This window comes from Clupea harengus, chromosome 5, assembly GCF_900700415.2.
Source record: "Clupea harengus chromosome 5, Ch_v2.0.2, whole genome shotgun sequence".
NCBI classification, from domain to species: Eukaryota; Metazoa; Chordata; class Actinopteri; order Clupeiformes; family Clupeidae; genus Clupea; species Clupea harengus.
In genome coordinates, this window is record NC_045156.1 from 1,977,501 (window position 1) to 1,992,079 (window position 14,579).

The 14,579-nt window shown below is 42.3% G+C and overlaps 1 protein-coding gene across 2 annotated transcripts in view; it reads right to left on the reverse strand.

Moving 5' to 3' along the window:
* pfkfb4b (6-phosphofructo-2-kinase/fructose-2,6-biphosphatase 4b) overlaps positions 1 to 13,998 on the reverse strand; it is a 15,502-nt gene extending 1,504 nt beyond the window's left edge. Inside the window, exons 1-12 of one of the 2 annotated variants that reach the window (XM_012828131.3) lie at positions 13,838 to 13,998; positions 4,886 to 5,002; positions 4,492 to 4,588; positions 4,301 to 4,367; positions 4,135 to 4,209; positions 3,982 to 4,038; positions 3,711 to 3,832; positions 3,244 to 3,451; positions 1,566 to 1,712; positions 1,367 to 1,471; positions 716 to 845; positions 489 to 551 (exon numbers count right to left, since the gene is read on the reverse strand). In XM_012828131.3, the coding sequence (XP_012683585.1) occupies positions 489 to 551; positions 716 to 845; positions 1,367 to 1,471; positions 1,566 to 1,712; positions 3,244 to 3,451; positions 3,711 to 3,832; positions 3,982 to 4,038; positions 4,135 to 4,209; positions 4,301 to 4,367; positions 4,492 to 4,588; positions 4,886 to 5,002; positions 13,838 to 13,886 (1,237 nt within the window). In that variant the 5' untranslated portion in view covers positions 13,887 to 13,998. Of the gene's footprint in view, positions 1 to 488; positions 552 to 715; positions 846 to 1,366; positions 1,472 to 1,565; positions 1,713 to 3,243; positions 3,452 to 3,710; positions 3,833 to 3,981; positions 4,039 to 4,134; positions 4,210 to 4,300; positions 4,368 to 4,491; positions 4,589 to 4,885; positions 5,003 to 8,698; positions 9,275 to 13,837 lie in introns of those variants that run through there. The other variant, XM_012828118.3, reaches the window with a different exon arrangement.
* Between the last annotated feature and the right edge of the window lie 581 nt (positions 13,999 to 14,579).

Consider the following 14,579-nt stretch of genomic DNA (forward strand, 5'->3'; position numbering starts at 1 on the left):
ATATGGATCTCAAGTCTTTAGTCAGCCATTACCCAAACCCCCAAAAGCAAAGCACTGAGTGATGGGTCTTTCTCTTTTGAAATACCTCTATGAGGAAATATATGTAGCCTATAATGTATTACTTAAATAAGAAATATATGTCCCTGTTGCCAGTGGCAGTGTGTTATGCTCCCTGTTGGCAACACTAGAGTGCTCCTTTGTTCAAGGTTAATTTTCCAATTTTCAGTTCAAAGGGGCAGTAGTTTCTCAAATGATCAGTGACTTAGGTAAGATCACAGGTTTGTAAGGCCAAGAAAGAGGCCTTAATTTGATGGTGGTTCTATACATTTAGATAGCAATCAAGCAACAATATTTTGAAATTATGGTTGGTGGCAGATTGATTGCAGCCCTTGTACTCTTTGCCCTTGGTAGCCCTTTGCACCATTGTGTTAGTGTTTTCGTGCATGCGTGCGTGTCTGTGTGTGTGTGTGTGTGTGTGTACTTCTCACCATAAGCCACTGGAGTAAGCTTCAGCACTGAGTGCAGAGGACACTTCAGATAAGGAAGCTCATCTAAAAGTGGACACAAATAGACAAGACTACTAAAAAGCAGTACAGACCAATTTAGCAGTAAATTACCTGGATGGTTAACTTCTGATCTATAAAGTCCTTCCAGCACATCGGGACTGACTCTGCCCTTGTGTACAATGCCACTGCTCCAGCCTATGAGGACATACCTGCACTCTTGTCCAGGAAGTAAGCCAGGAGGCAGCGCATGACAGCCTGGTGACAGACTACCAGAACATTCTCCTGCCGCTCCAGTTCCATGATCACTGGCTCCAGACGCTGGACCAGGTCCTCATAAGACTGCAGAAAACAGAGTGAAACTATCATCCCCTTTGATCCTGTGTTTGTATTGTTTAGCAGGCATGGGGAAACAAAAACCTCAATACAGACTTCTCCAAACAGAGCAAGGGTCACATTCAACACATTAAAAACAAAACTGATGTGAAGGACCGTTAGAAATAGTCACCTTTAATTAAGGCTTTTAAATGGCATGTTTACCTTGCAGTGGGCAGGGCAGCAGCATGTTTTTGAGGGTGAGAATCAACTGGCCTCAGGGGTAATTATGTTTGCACACAACGCAAAGGTTTGGCAGAGGCCAAGATGACTACTCCAGGCTCCCACCATAAAAAGGAGGATCTATTCAAAGCGAGAGCGCTGTGTTGCAACTCTAAAAACTACAAAACAAAAGATGCAGCCAGCAGCGGACCTCGAGGTAAACATGCCATTTTTAATTCCCCTTCCCGAGTAAAAACAAATTCCATATGTGAGTCATAGAACTATTTTTAGCGTTTGCATTTTAACATTTCTATGCATGCCCTGACCTCTCCTTTAGGGTAGCGGTAGCGGTACTTGTCCTGGTCTCGCAGGGCGAACTCCTGAGGATAGTGGTCCTGAATCTCCTCGTAAGTCATGTCCTCACACACTCCCTGTCACATAAGAAGCAAATCTTCAGATTGAAACTCATTTGATTATACATTACATTAATAACTCAAACACACTGTGCAGTTGGTCAAGACGTACAGCATCGATCTCGTTGAGGGCCTTCCACTGTTCATAGGGCATGCTCAGGGCTTCTGCGGTCTGGATGGTCCTCTTCATCTGACTGGTCCACACCTTCAGGTCTTTGATGTTCTGCTCCTGGATGAAGTGGTTCAGACACTGTGCAAACTGATGAGAGGAAAAACAATTAGGGAAAAAAAAAACACTAACAGCAATGAAATAAACTTCCCTTCAAAATTACATTTTCCAGGAGGACTCAAATTTGTATCCATCAAATAAGGTGTAAAAAAGGTGCAAAAATATAGTCAAGACATTGTCAAAGGTAGAAATAATCATTTCTGCTTGAAAGAATTGTGCTTGAGAATTTGCTTTCATCAAAGAATCCTCCATATGTAGCAATTACAAACTTTGCGGCATTACAGCTTCACTAAATAGGTCTTGCATAATTTGGAGCTTTGGGTCTGTCTTGTCGTAGGATAAAACTGCCATCAGTCAAGTACCGTCCACAGAGGGTGACATGGCAATGGAGTTGTGGTAAAATGAAGTTCTAGCCTTCCTTGTTAAGGATTCCTTTTACTCTGTACAAATGACATACTTCACCAACACCAAAGCACATCCCAGACCATCACATTTCCTCTACGGTGCCTCACCAAGTTTGTTCGCTGTGATCCACATCCCCCAGACCCCCCACCCCCCCTAACATCCTCCATCTATTATCTGTTTCCTTTTGCCCATTTTTAGTCTTTTCTTTTCATAAGCCAGTCTCAGACATGGATTTTTACTTTGAAACTCTGCCTAGAAGGCCAGCATTCCAAAGCCTCATCACTCCTTAAGCTGGTGTTTTATGGGAACTATTTATGCACTTAAACTGCCAGCTGACGACCTGGGAGGCCTCTGGTTCTCTGACTAGGGATCTTATTCTGATTATTCCCATGTTCAGTAGACACTGGGGCCTCCCACTTATCCAAGAATCCTGTTTAAAGACGCTGTGCACTGTTCTGTGAATGTGGGGCACACCGTTGGAAGAAAAGTTCAGTTGCTTGCAAATTTCTTGGATGGAGTAGCCGTCATTTCTCAGAACAATAATAGACTGATGTGTTTCTGAAAAAAGCTTTCTTTTTTTTTTAACAGTTGTAGACTATAATCAATTCCACGTGTGCTGCTGCTCAAATACTCAAGTAGCCCAAAGGCGGACAGTTTTACTGCTTCCTTACTACGGGTTTTACAGTCTTCAGCCACACACACTTAATTGCAAAAGGGTTTTCTAATGATAAATTAACAATTTAAACATGACAATTTAGGATTAACTAACATAATGTGCCATTGAAACACAGGAGTGATAAGCCTTTTAAACCTCTGTATATTCAACCATTTCCAGCTGTAAAAGATCTACACTATATTTCAGATCAATATTAGGTTAGTTGAATAGCAAAAAAGGTGATTTTCTCAGTGATTCTAAACTGTTGAATGGTACTGTATGTCCAAAGGCACTTCAAATGTTCCAGCAATTCCATTGTCAAGGGTGTGTTCATGAAAATGTGGTCCTTCTCAAAACGGCTTGTATCTTTGGCCAAAATGGGGTAGCAACATGCTCTGGCTAAAAATAGCAAGTTTTTAATCAATCACATATGACCTGACTCCTCAAAGATGACCTGACTCTTAGGCTGGTTGTGGAGGAGGCTAGTATAGTGTCCTGCACCTCTTTCCCTCGGGAGGACAGCCCTGAGTCTCCCCCGATGCGGCCCTTCATGTTGAGGTCGCTCTCCCCGTGCCGACACAGGTAGATGGAGCGTGGCGTGATGTGGATGTTCATCAGGTAGTACACAATGCGGCTCTGGATGTGGTCCTGCACCCGGTTCACCAGGTACCGCCGACCCACATCCATAATCTTAATGTAGGACAAGGCCCTGGCCAAAGAAAGCATTGGATAATGGGATAATGAACTCAGAACTGAGTGTGTTTTCTGCCCCTGAGTAACTGGGTTTTTTAAAACCTAGGATATTACAAACAAAATAACGTATTCCAATTTGACAATGAGTAATCCTTCACTGTTGTAGCTGTTTTTGTTGCCGGAAAGAAACCTTACGGTTTGTAGTGATAAAAATTCAGATTATTGTACACATTTCACCACTTCCTACAACAAAAAATAGTCTGTTCTCCTCCTACCTGTCCAAAACCTCATCCAGTGACTGGTAGGAGTTTTCATAGCATTTGATCCTCTTCATGAAGTCCTCAATGGCTTCTTCTGTGTTGCAGTCAATGTAGTCAGGACTACCCAGCTTCACTTGCTGGATACAGGAAGAGGAAGTCAGACAGGAAGCATCTCCCACTGACTATTTGACATTTATGAAGTACATTTATGGAAGCACAGGCTACATTTTATCGATGAGAATTTTTCAAAACCCTCCGACTCTTAAATTATTAATAAATCACTTACCACAATGTTCTCTGCAATGATGTTAGGGTCTTCACATACTGACTCAACAAAAAACACCTGAGAAAAAAGACAGGATGTTACACTAACACCCACACAAACACATACAAACTTCATGCACTTGGGTGAAATAAAGTGTTGAAAGTGTGATAATACCTTATACTCATTCTGCTCTGCAAATTTCATTATTGTGTTCCTCCTCTCCCGTGTCGTATTAGTGGCATCAAACACCTGGTGGATGGGAGCATTTCCTAATTAATCAACAATCAAGGAGCAACCACCTCTTCAATACACTGTCCACACAGCTACCATGACAACCTACCGCCACTTGACCTCCCTCCACCCCCAGGTACTCCCGAACATCATTGAGCGCGGTCAGTGCACACTGCCTGTGAATAATCAACCACACCAGTTTTCAGACAACAAAGCCACAATGCGCACACACACACACACCCCTACACACACACAAACACACACACACACACCCTACACACACACACACACAAGTCCTACCTCCTAATCGTCAGGCCCTCCTCATTGTCTGGACGGAAAAACTCAAAGTTTTTGTAAATCTTCAAGCACTCTCTGCGATACTGCCCCACATTAAACTCTGAAAACACACACACATACACACACACACAGACAGGCCGCCCTTAAGAGCTGTGGCGATAACACTGAAGGTCCCAAGGCTGAGTTGCCATTAAAGGGAAGAGGTGTGTGTATTTGTATCCTCTGTATTGGTTGATGTCTGGCTTTTATAGATTGCTGGGGTGGGTAGTTAATATGTTTGTGTGCTTGGAGCTCTTGTCTGTATGGCACTTTGTGTTGAAAGTTAAAAAGACTTTAAAATAAGAAACGTACACCTAGGGGGTGTGAATATTTGTGTGTGTGTGTAGCTTGGTGATACCTTTGGTGGGAACACCGATCCAGTTGAGATAGCGAGTAAGCTTCTTTGAGATGTAGGTCTTACCCCGGGCTGGCAAGCCCACCATCACAATAAGGGTAGGACAGTTGGTCATACATACTGCAGAACAGAAAGAGAGAGAGAGAAGAAAGACAAAACAATGGTCAATTTCCTGTGTGTCCACACTCAGAGAGCAGTTCACATGACCACAGTCACCGTGGTAATCACATGACTGCACAGGAGAGAGGAAGAGAAACGGACGTGAGAAGGAAAGGAGGATGATGTACGTGAAAGATAAGAGAAAGGGAGAGAGGCGTTTTAGTCAAACGAAGAGGCCAAGAAACGGAGCGTGTGAAAGGGGAAATGAAAGACAACTGCCATGAAAGAGTGGACTCACAGAGGGAGACGGAGAGAGCTGACAGACATGAATGAGATCTCTGTGTCTTCCAAACAGGAAAGAATGTAGCCGGACGCAGGGAAGCCAATGACCAGCGGCTACTGAAGAGCAGCCACAGTCTCCATAAACGACATAGACGCAGACAAAAACTCTTACTAACGCATGCTCTGGAATGACAACAGAGCTGCCACTAGGGGTGTCACATAGACTCAAATTTCTATTATGGTATTTTCTACTGTATCTAGAGTTCATACACTTAATATAATTGTCTTTCCAGTAGCAAAAGAACCCAACTTAAGCATTTCAAAAGTTAAAAAAGAAGCATTTCAAATAGTAATAAGATCAGGATTTTTTGGTATTATAAAACATGAAAAGTGGCTCGAAGAGTTTCTGTAGTTGTACAGTTACAACAACAAAAAATTATGATAATGAGGCCCCTATAAACACAATTTACTCAGTATGACTGAAATAACAAAAAAAAAAAAACAGTAAACTATAACTTCAATGAAATGTCATCAAAATAGCCATTAGCCCTCAAAGTTCTTAGCCAGACACACCAGCATGTAGACATTTTCAGGCTTGAGGAGTGTCCTACTGCATATCACAACATTTACTTATGTAAACATAATGTACTGACAAGTTAGGCAACTGTGTACGTGTTTGTCACCTACTGGTATTTGCTAGCATTTTGTTCAGCTTTCCATTGTTTACAATGGCAAACTCGGAACAGCGCCAAAATCCCTCCAGTGGCCAAAAATGTATTCTTGTATAATGTATTATTGTCAAAACCGACATTGTTCTTCTTAATGATTATTATGATGATGATTATCAAAACATTTTACAGTTTGCTGGTTACCTAACTATCTCTCTTGGTAATTGTAGGCAAGAGATTTAGGCAGACTATTGGTTACTGACATGGCATTCTCTGTCAGCCGAAATCCTGCGAAATTCGTACGCCTTATTTCATGTTTTGAAAAAATCCCAGTAGTGGCGATAATGCAAAATGCATGCGGTGGCATGACGTAATACCGATAACTACAACCACCTACCTACTACTAACCACCTACCCCTAGCTGCAACCAGTGTGTATGTTTTTTCACTCAAAACATTCCCTGTGGCAGGACAAGAAGTTATCCCATTAAATCTTTGTCAAACCATGGTTAAAAATGATTGCAGTATTCATCCTTATGGTAAACAGGATGAACATGCAGCTGACTTTGATCAATAGATTGACTAAGAAAGGATTATTCTGTACATGAATATCCACCAAACGAATTGCAGCCTTTTCAGTGCATTATTAGAACAAAAGATGAATGGTTACTGGAAGAAACTATATGAGATGCATCTGGCTGACAGGAAAAGGTTCTATGTGTGTGACCTTATGTCTCATCTCAGACCCAAGATGGTGGGATCCAGGGATATCCATCCAGAACCTCTGAACAGCCATGTTCAATGTAAACAAGATAATGGTCCTTTTTACTGGAACTTACAGGGCAGCTTCTTCAGCTCTTTTGCGCACTCACTCAACTCTCTGCAGGGACACCAATTTAATTATACTCAGACTCCCTACAGGGATTGTTTAACAGAGTGTTTAAATGTGAACCATCCCAGACCACAGACTATCTGAAGAATGCGAAACACTTAAAAACAACAGGCATCAGACCCCAGGAGCGCATAATCAGAGTACGGACAACCTCGTATCGACTATAATATGGTTAGGTCTATCCCGGTGTGGTAGAGGGCCTATGGGAGGAGCGTTGTAGTATATGTAGTAACAAAACCAAATGGCACAGTGGATCGGCATCTCTTTATGCCTACTGTACAACCAGCTGGCCTCAGTCGCCCACCTACCCCACTCAGCCATTCAGCTCTGACCTGTTTTGAAGGTTGAGTAATCCCCAATCCCCCCCTTAACGAGGAGGGGGAAAACAATCATGTCTGGCAGCATAGGCATATATATGTCTATGTCTGGCAGGGCCAAAGGCTTGGCTCCACCCCCATCACCTCCTCCACCTCAATTCGCCTATCCCTCTTTCGTCCTGCCCAGGAACCCCTTGCAGGGAGGAGTAAGGGGGAGGATAGGAATCTTGGTTTTCTTAAGTGAGAGTAATATTAAATTTAAGACAAACGGTAAAGACTGTAATGTTGCAAGAGAATTATGAAAAGCATGTCGACGGTTGTAGCAATATGCAGTTTCAGCTTTGCAGACCCAAAGCAGTTACCCAATTGAAAAATTGGCAGAAACAAAAAGTGCAGCAACGAAGGTAACAACCAGAGACTGCACACTCATCGTAGTCTAGACACTCTGTCCTCTTTTGTCACTGAAAGAATAAAATAAACACACACCTTCCAGAGCACCAAACGGCGCATAGTATGGCACGGTGATACCAGACATAACTTATCAAACGTGACCCATCGTGAAAAAGTTAATCCGTGGAAGGTGGGTACAATCACAAACACGAAACGCAAAAAAAAACACGCGAATATAACCAGTTTAAAGATTAATTGAACGATTAAGTATCCTCCTCGATATACGTGTATTATGACCGAACAGAGACGTGACAATAATTTCTCCATACATATCTCACTTTTTGCGATACCCATACGTGGTGACTCGCGACATGCAGGTATACTGATGCACACTTTGGTTAGGTGTGACCCACAGTACTTCGGGCTTTAGTGCTGTGGCAGAGGGCACTCGCGTTGCGTTTAATTGTCCTTTTTCAATTAGTGCAAGAAATATGCTACTCATAAGACCAATGCGTTGACATTACAAGCATGTTCTTGGTGTATGCACATGTACATGACCAATTTGATCGAGTGGTAACGTGGCGTCTTCTACCAGCAAACTATGATAGCTGCCTATTCATTGGCAGGCATGGGCATTTGCGTTTTCGGTGTCAAGTTGATTGCTGTTCGCATCTGTATTGGCGCATCAGTGCTTATAGCCTTGCCTGGCATTGTCACACTTGCATGTTTAATTCCACTATATATTTCCGGAAGGCTTGTGACCATTTCAAAAGATCTTACATCTTCAAAAGAGCAGCGGCACATGTTAGTAGGTAACGTTATACCAGCGCGTTACTGAGCAATGTTGGACCAACACTAATTCCTCCGGGGGACTGAGAAGGAGAATGATGCAATGTTGCAATGCACTCAATGCACCGGGCAAGGCTTTTTGGATCAAACCATACAGACGACCAGCTTCATCAATTTCATATGATCACCTCTATCACCGCAAGATGCAACGTTAGTGACATATACAGGTTAAGGAAACCTTTTTGATTTGCACACAAAGAATTGCTGCGACGATCTGTTCAATCCTCATCGCTTTGCACGCCTCGTGTCATCGGCATTTGCCGGTCGGTAACGTAGAGTAACTTAAGGATCTTGTGGTTCATAGGAAGCTGTAAGCTTACCCTTTCTCTGTGGTATGTGCTTTTCAGGCAGGCCGTTTTTGTACGGCATCCATATCTTCCTCAAAGGATTTTGTGTGAGTTCCCGGGGTGATGTTTCCATCGGTTCGTCTTCATACGATGCCATCATCCCGGCTGCAGAACCATGACCAGGGTTGACTTTCTGCTTTGACGGGCTGAGCGGTACTGAAGCTACTGGTTACTAGGAGCATATGTCATATCGGCTGAGGAGCAGCAACAAACATCATTACCGTACTAACGGAAAATTAAGCGCATCTAAGATTTTGTCCAGTAAACCACAGATTTAAATAACACTCCTAATAAAAAACACAGGCTAAAATATAATTATTATTTTAAACACTAACTGCAACTTTTTTTTTAATGATGTTCGCCTTCTTTCCTGACAGACTACAGCTGTTCATTAACCAACTAATTTAATTAATTGCATGACTACAAGTGGGACCTGCTATCCAAGAGGCTTGATGACATTTCACAGGTGTGCTATGTATATGAATTAGGCATGTATGACAAAAGAGGCGAACACAAAGCATACATAAAAGAGAGGGAGATTAAAATAACCAATGAGATTTGTTCTTATTTTCTTTCGTTTTTAGGTTGTATTTTAAACGTTTGAAAAGTACCGTAATAACTTAGTGTAAGGAGCATTTCAGTGCGCTACCAAAGTTGCAACATAAAGCTCGAGACCCAGAAGGGGAGAAAAAGAAGGGAATGTCCTACTAAACTTCACAAAAACATAGCTCTTCCGCTGTCCACATGCAACACACATGGCCTGCGAATGTTACTGCATCCCTACCCAATCAGAAGCGTTTATAGCGGAGCGGGTCAACCAATGACATGTCAACGCTCTGTTCGGGGAGGCGTGTTCAGCGCGTGGAAGAGATTAGGTAAACACAGTGCTCGTGGTGGACGTCCTGTGCTTCACCAGAACTAGAAAAACAAAACAAAAAAACCTGAAGTTGACATCCCTCTGTGTGCATTATGCTGCAACTGAACTACTTTTAACATGTCAGAGACCAAATGTTACCTGATCAATATACAGTTTATGGTTAAAACAAAAACAAAAAAATCCTCATAACATTCATCTATCAGCCTTTATGCTGTACCATGAAAGTAGTCTAACATGTGCAGGAGTAACAAATCTAAGATGAAATTAGCACAGACCAGCATTCCTGGTTTGCCAGTATTAATAACAGGCCAATACGAACTGACCAGGCTATGGTTTATGATGAATAAACATCAGCAAAGATCAGCATAATGTTAAGTTCTGGAAAGATCTGTACTTGTTTCTGCCCATTGCAAAACAGCACAGCCTATGTTGTGTATCGATGAAGTGTGTACTGGTATTTTCCCCAGTTTTTGCTAGTATGATGTTGCTGATCATTGTGATCTCCCATCATTATATATAGAATACAATCCGTAGTACTGAGTTTAGACCAGCAACAAACCAACAGTGACCGGCAAAGAACAGTTTTGACCAGCAGTAAAGCTAATTCTGACACCAACATATTGGTACCAGTGATGATTGTGTGTGTGTGTGTGTGTGTGTGTGTGTGTGTGTGTGTGCAATTAATAACAAAACAGGGCTTCAACTAGTGTTCACTTATGACATGCTCTCATAATCAAAGTAGGCTTATTCAGTGGCTTTGGACAAAACATTATGGCAGATGTCTATGTGCTGATCAAAAAACCTTGAAGTAGAGTAAATGTAAGAGCAAGCAAACATCACCACCATGTGGTCACATACAGGAACAGCAAGCATTTTATCTGAAAACACAGCTTGCAGTGTTGAAAGATACAGTACGCAATTCTGGCAAAACGTTGTTGATATTTGAGCTCAATAGCCAATCAAATGACATCCCTCCTTCCGTGCTCTTGAAGCAATGTGTTGATTGGCTGGAAATGTTCGTGGCTTAGTCCAAGTCAATATTGTTCTTTTGTTTCCCATTTACGGAGTCTGGACTGTGTACAAACACTTGTAGAGTGTAGAGCTAGAGGACAATGACGAGAAATTCGCTGAATTTGACAAAAAGTCTACGGGATTAGAATCACAGACTGTGCCTTTAAGGGACTACAGGAGTTAACAATTGTCCTCTTATTAAAATAGCTCTTGTTGGGGAGAGAAGGTCACCCTCATCAGCGCAACAATGTTTTATCTAAACCTCCCAATTCTCTCAGTGTGTCTTTCATTCTTCTCATTGCTGAGCCCACTTATGAGAGAGAGCCATGCCTACATGGAAAGTTAGGAATCTGATGTTTGACTGTATTGTTAGCCATAGGCCTGGGTCTGTAAGCTGGTGGTTTTACTGATAGTGCCACTCCCTTCAGAGTAGGGGAGTAAACACACACACACACACACCGGGTAGCCGGCAACATCACGCTCACGTGCTGCCTACACGCCTATAGCATGAAACATGAAACACCAGAAAGCCCAACCAAAATGCCAAAACTGACAACACGTATCATAACATTTTAGGGCACCCAGAGGAATTTTGCTAACGATATCTTCTCCTATACCAATGCCAGTGCACACAGTCTCACAATGAAAGATTAGTGGTTTTACACTACAAACCACAGTACATTTACAAAGAGAAAAAGGTAGGTTAAATGTAAAGCCAATATATACATCCAATTTAGGATATGTGGAACTGCATGAAAATTTCATATTGCATAACGCCACAACACGGGGTGGTTATTAGGGGATTATTAAGAGAACATCGTCTTCCCTGACTCCAATGTAAATGTAAATCCCACACTCATTGTCACGCTATTGCTCTCCTTCTACTTCCAATGTAAAATCTCTCACTTTTCACTCCATACGTTTTTTTCCCTCCCTCTTTCTGTCAGAGTCACTGTCACTGTCTGATGGTTATGCCCCTTCTCCTTACATCCTTAGAAGTCATTCATGCAGTTTGTTTCTGTATCCAGTGACGCTATAGGCTAGATGACAACACACCCTGGGTGGTATAGATAGACAATAATGAACATTTCAGAGAGCGATGCTGATGGGTATCAAAATGCTTTTATAGATTAAACCCAGCCTCGGAATTGTTCTCCCCTTGTAGAAAAAAGTGAGCTTTATTACTGAATCCTGGCTACCAATGTAACTCTACGTAATAATAATTCCAGGACAGATTATCTGTGTATAGGTAAAGCAGGAGCATTGCTTGGGTATCAAAACCAGCACAACTTGAGTCTGGGTTTGAGTACATTACCTACATCATTAATTAGATTGCATTTCTTGATAGTTGACTGGTTTTATAGAACCTGTAATGTATACTAAATAACACAAGGTCTCTCTCTCTCTCTGCAGACACCACACACATATACATGGAATGTAGGACAGAGCCAGTGCTTATATAACTGAGCTCTCAATCACAGCTGTGACAGCTAAATCAACCTGCCACAATGTTCCCTGCAAGGGGATGGGTATTTATATGTGAGTTGTTAATTGTAATAGGTAGGATACTTGTGGGCACTGCTGCTAATATCAACATACATCACCACCCATCACACATTCCTTATATATTTACAGGCATACCCCTCCCAACACACACACACACACACGCACACACACTGACAAGCACACAACAGTACAACTAAAATGTTGGCATCATTTTGGATTGAGAGAGGCAGACAGACAGGGACAGACACCACACGCACACACAACTGCACAACACACACATTAACCATTCTAAGCAAACACCATTAACATTACACAGCTATGTAAGGAATTTCTTTCTGCATTTCTTTCATAAGTGAGCCATGGTAACTCACAGACACACATACACTGCCACAGTGGGACAAATCTGTCCTAGAAGCCGTAAATGGGATTTAGCACATCGAGCTGAACTTTCACACAGATAATGACACATGGAGAGCGGAGGGAGGGAGAGAAAGAGAAAAACAGATTAAACTCTTCCAACATGAATAGACATATTGTCATTGACTCGACCGGAACATTTTCCAAACACCTCAGGTATTTTCCAACGCCAGACTGTTCAGGCTGATTCAAATAAGCGTATAGGCTTTCAGTCCTGTGCCGCACCTGTCGCATCCATCTCATATCCTGATTAGGGATTTAATTATGGAAACAACATAGATATACCATTCCTCCTGCCCCACAAACTAGCAACTTTCACATACAATGTTTACCTGACTTTACAATGAACAGGCGTAATCGTATTCTACACGTTGACAGGATAGCTTGACTCCTCTCACGGGCCCTTAGCATCCCTTCCCTCTACAGGCCTACCAAGTGCCCAGAAAGCACAATGCCTCGCAACACCTCTTGTGTAAACTAGCAATACCATCATTTTATTTGGACAGCGAGGGAACAGATAGGCGTATTTACGTCGGGGATATTCGCATCGATTCTAGCTGTAGTTGGGGACATCCTCCAGTCCACACCTCTGCCAATGAGGTGGTATGCTATTACTAGTTAATGCTGGCGTTAGTAGCCTAAATTGCATCAACAGGCTGGTTTTACTGGCACTCGCCACATGGAGCAGGCATTATACCGCGCAGCTAGCCTATATGGCAAATGTATTTGCAACTCTGATATTAGGTACATGCCTATAGGACTAGATTGACAATGACGTTGAACATAACAGCAAATACGCCACAGCCTATTGGTCAGAACGATTATTCGCTGGCTGTTTTCCATTAAACTCTGAAGTCTGTGAGCATTATGTTCCCGAAACACTTCGTTTTTCCTAAATCAGTTAGTGTCATTTCAATTCCATGTTAGCTGGGTCTGGTAGAACAACCCATGCAAGTTTATCATGGATGTCACGTTTGTCACATACATTAGCCTGTCTGCTAACTGGCTTTAAATATGTCCGTGCATCGCAACAGTCCAGCGCATCGTAAACTAGCTAATAGCTGAGATAATAGTTGCGTGTATGAGCCTCCAAAGTTATGATTTGCAAGGCTAAAATATTTTGAGCATATGGGTAGCAGAAAGCTGTAAATACCACGTAATGTATGTGAACCTGTTGTTTACTTCCTCAGCTAACGGACTTGCATTTTCACCGCCTGCTTTACTGACAACCGTTTGAACAAACTATCAGAGAGATCCTCACAATGATATCAAGGCGACACTTTCCGGAGGGTTTTTCCTACCTCTCTGAGACTCGTTGTGTGTGTTCAGGGAGCGATCGGAGCCCCTCATCCTGTCGTTTAGCCCAGGGGGTCTTCACGATCAGCGTCCCCAGTTCCCACCGCTAAGTGCGCTTGCCTGTTACGGCACTGTTCACTGTTCACACACTGAACGAAGAGCAGTAGCGTGTGTTGCGCCCAGATGGAAGGCGGGGATTTAACCGATGAGGCTGCAATTAGACAGATGTGTTTCTTCTTATAGCTGAGTAATATATCCCGCTCATCTGCACTCTTAGAAACAATTCTTCACCTGTCCCTAAATAATTTCGTGTTCGAAATTAACTCGTTTCTTTCAGCTATCTAATAGTTCTGCACGAGAGAATCCTACTAAGCCAGGGGTATTTTTTTAAGACATTCGATTGTACCCTTTGCTACAAGTCTGGACAAGAGGTACAAAATATATACAGATTCAGGCATATAACTTTTTTTTCCACAGTATGGATTTATGAACGGTATTTGCCAAAGGCTAAAAAGGAGAACCTTATGTTAAAGTAACACTGTGCAACAATTTGAAACTTTTTGAGGTATGGTTTTATAGGCAACTAGTTTTAGTACCATCCTCAAATTCATTTTGATAGCATATGGTAATGTCCAGGACAAATAAACACCTGTGTCTTCCCCACTAGCCATCCAGGATGTGTCCTATGTAGTTCCGTGTACCGGGCTGGAACACCCTGCAAAAATGGAAGAAAAGCTTTCACACGCA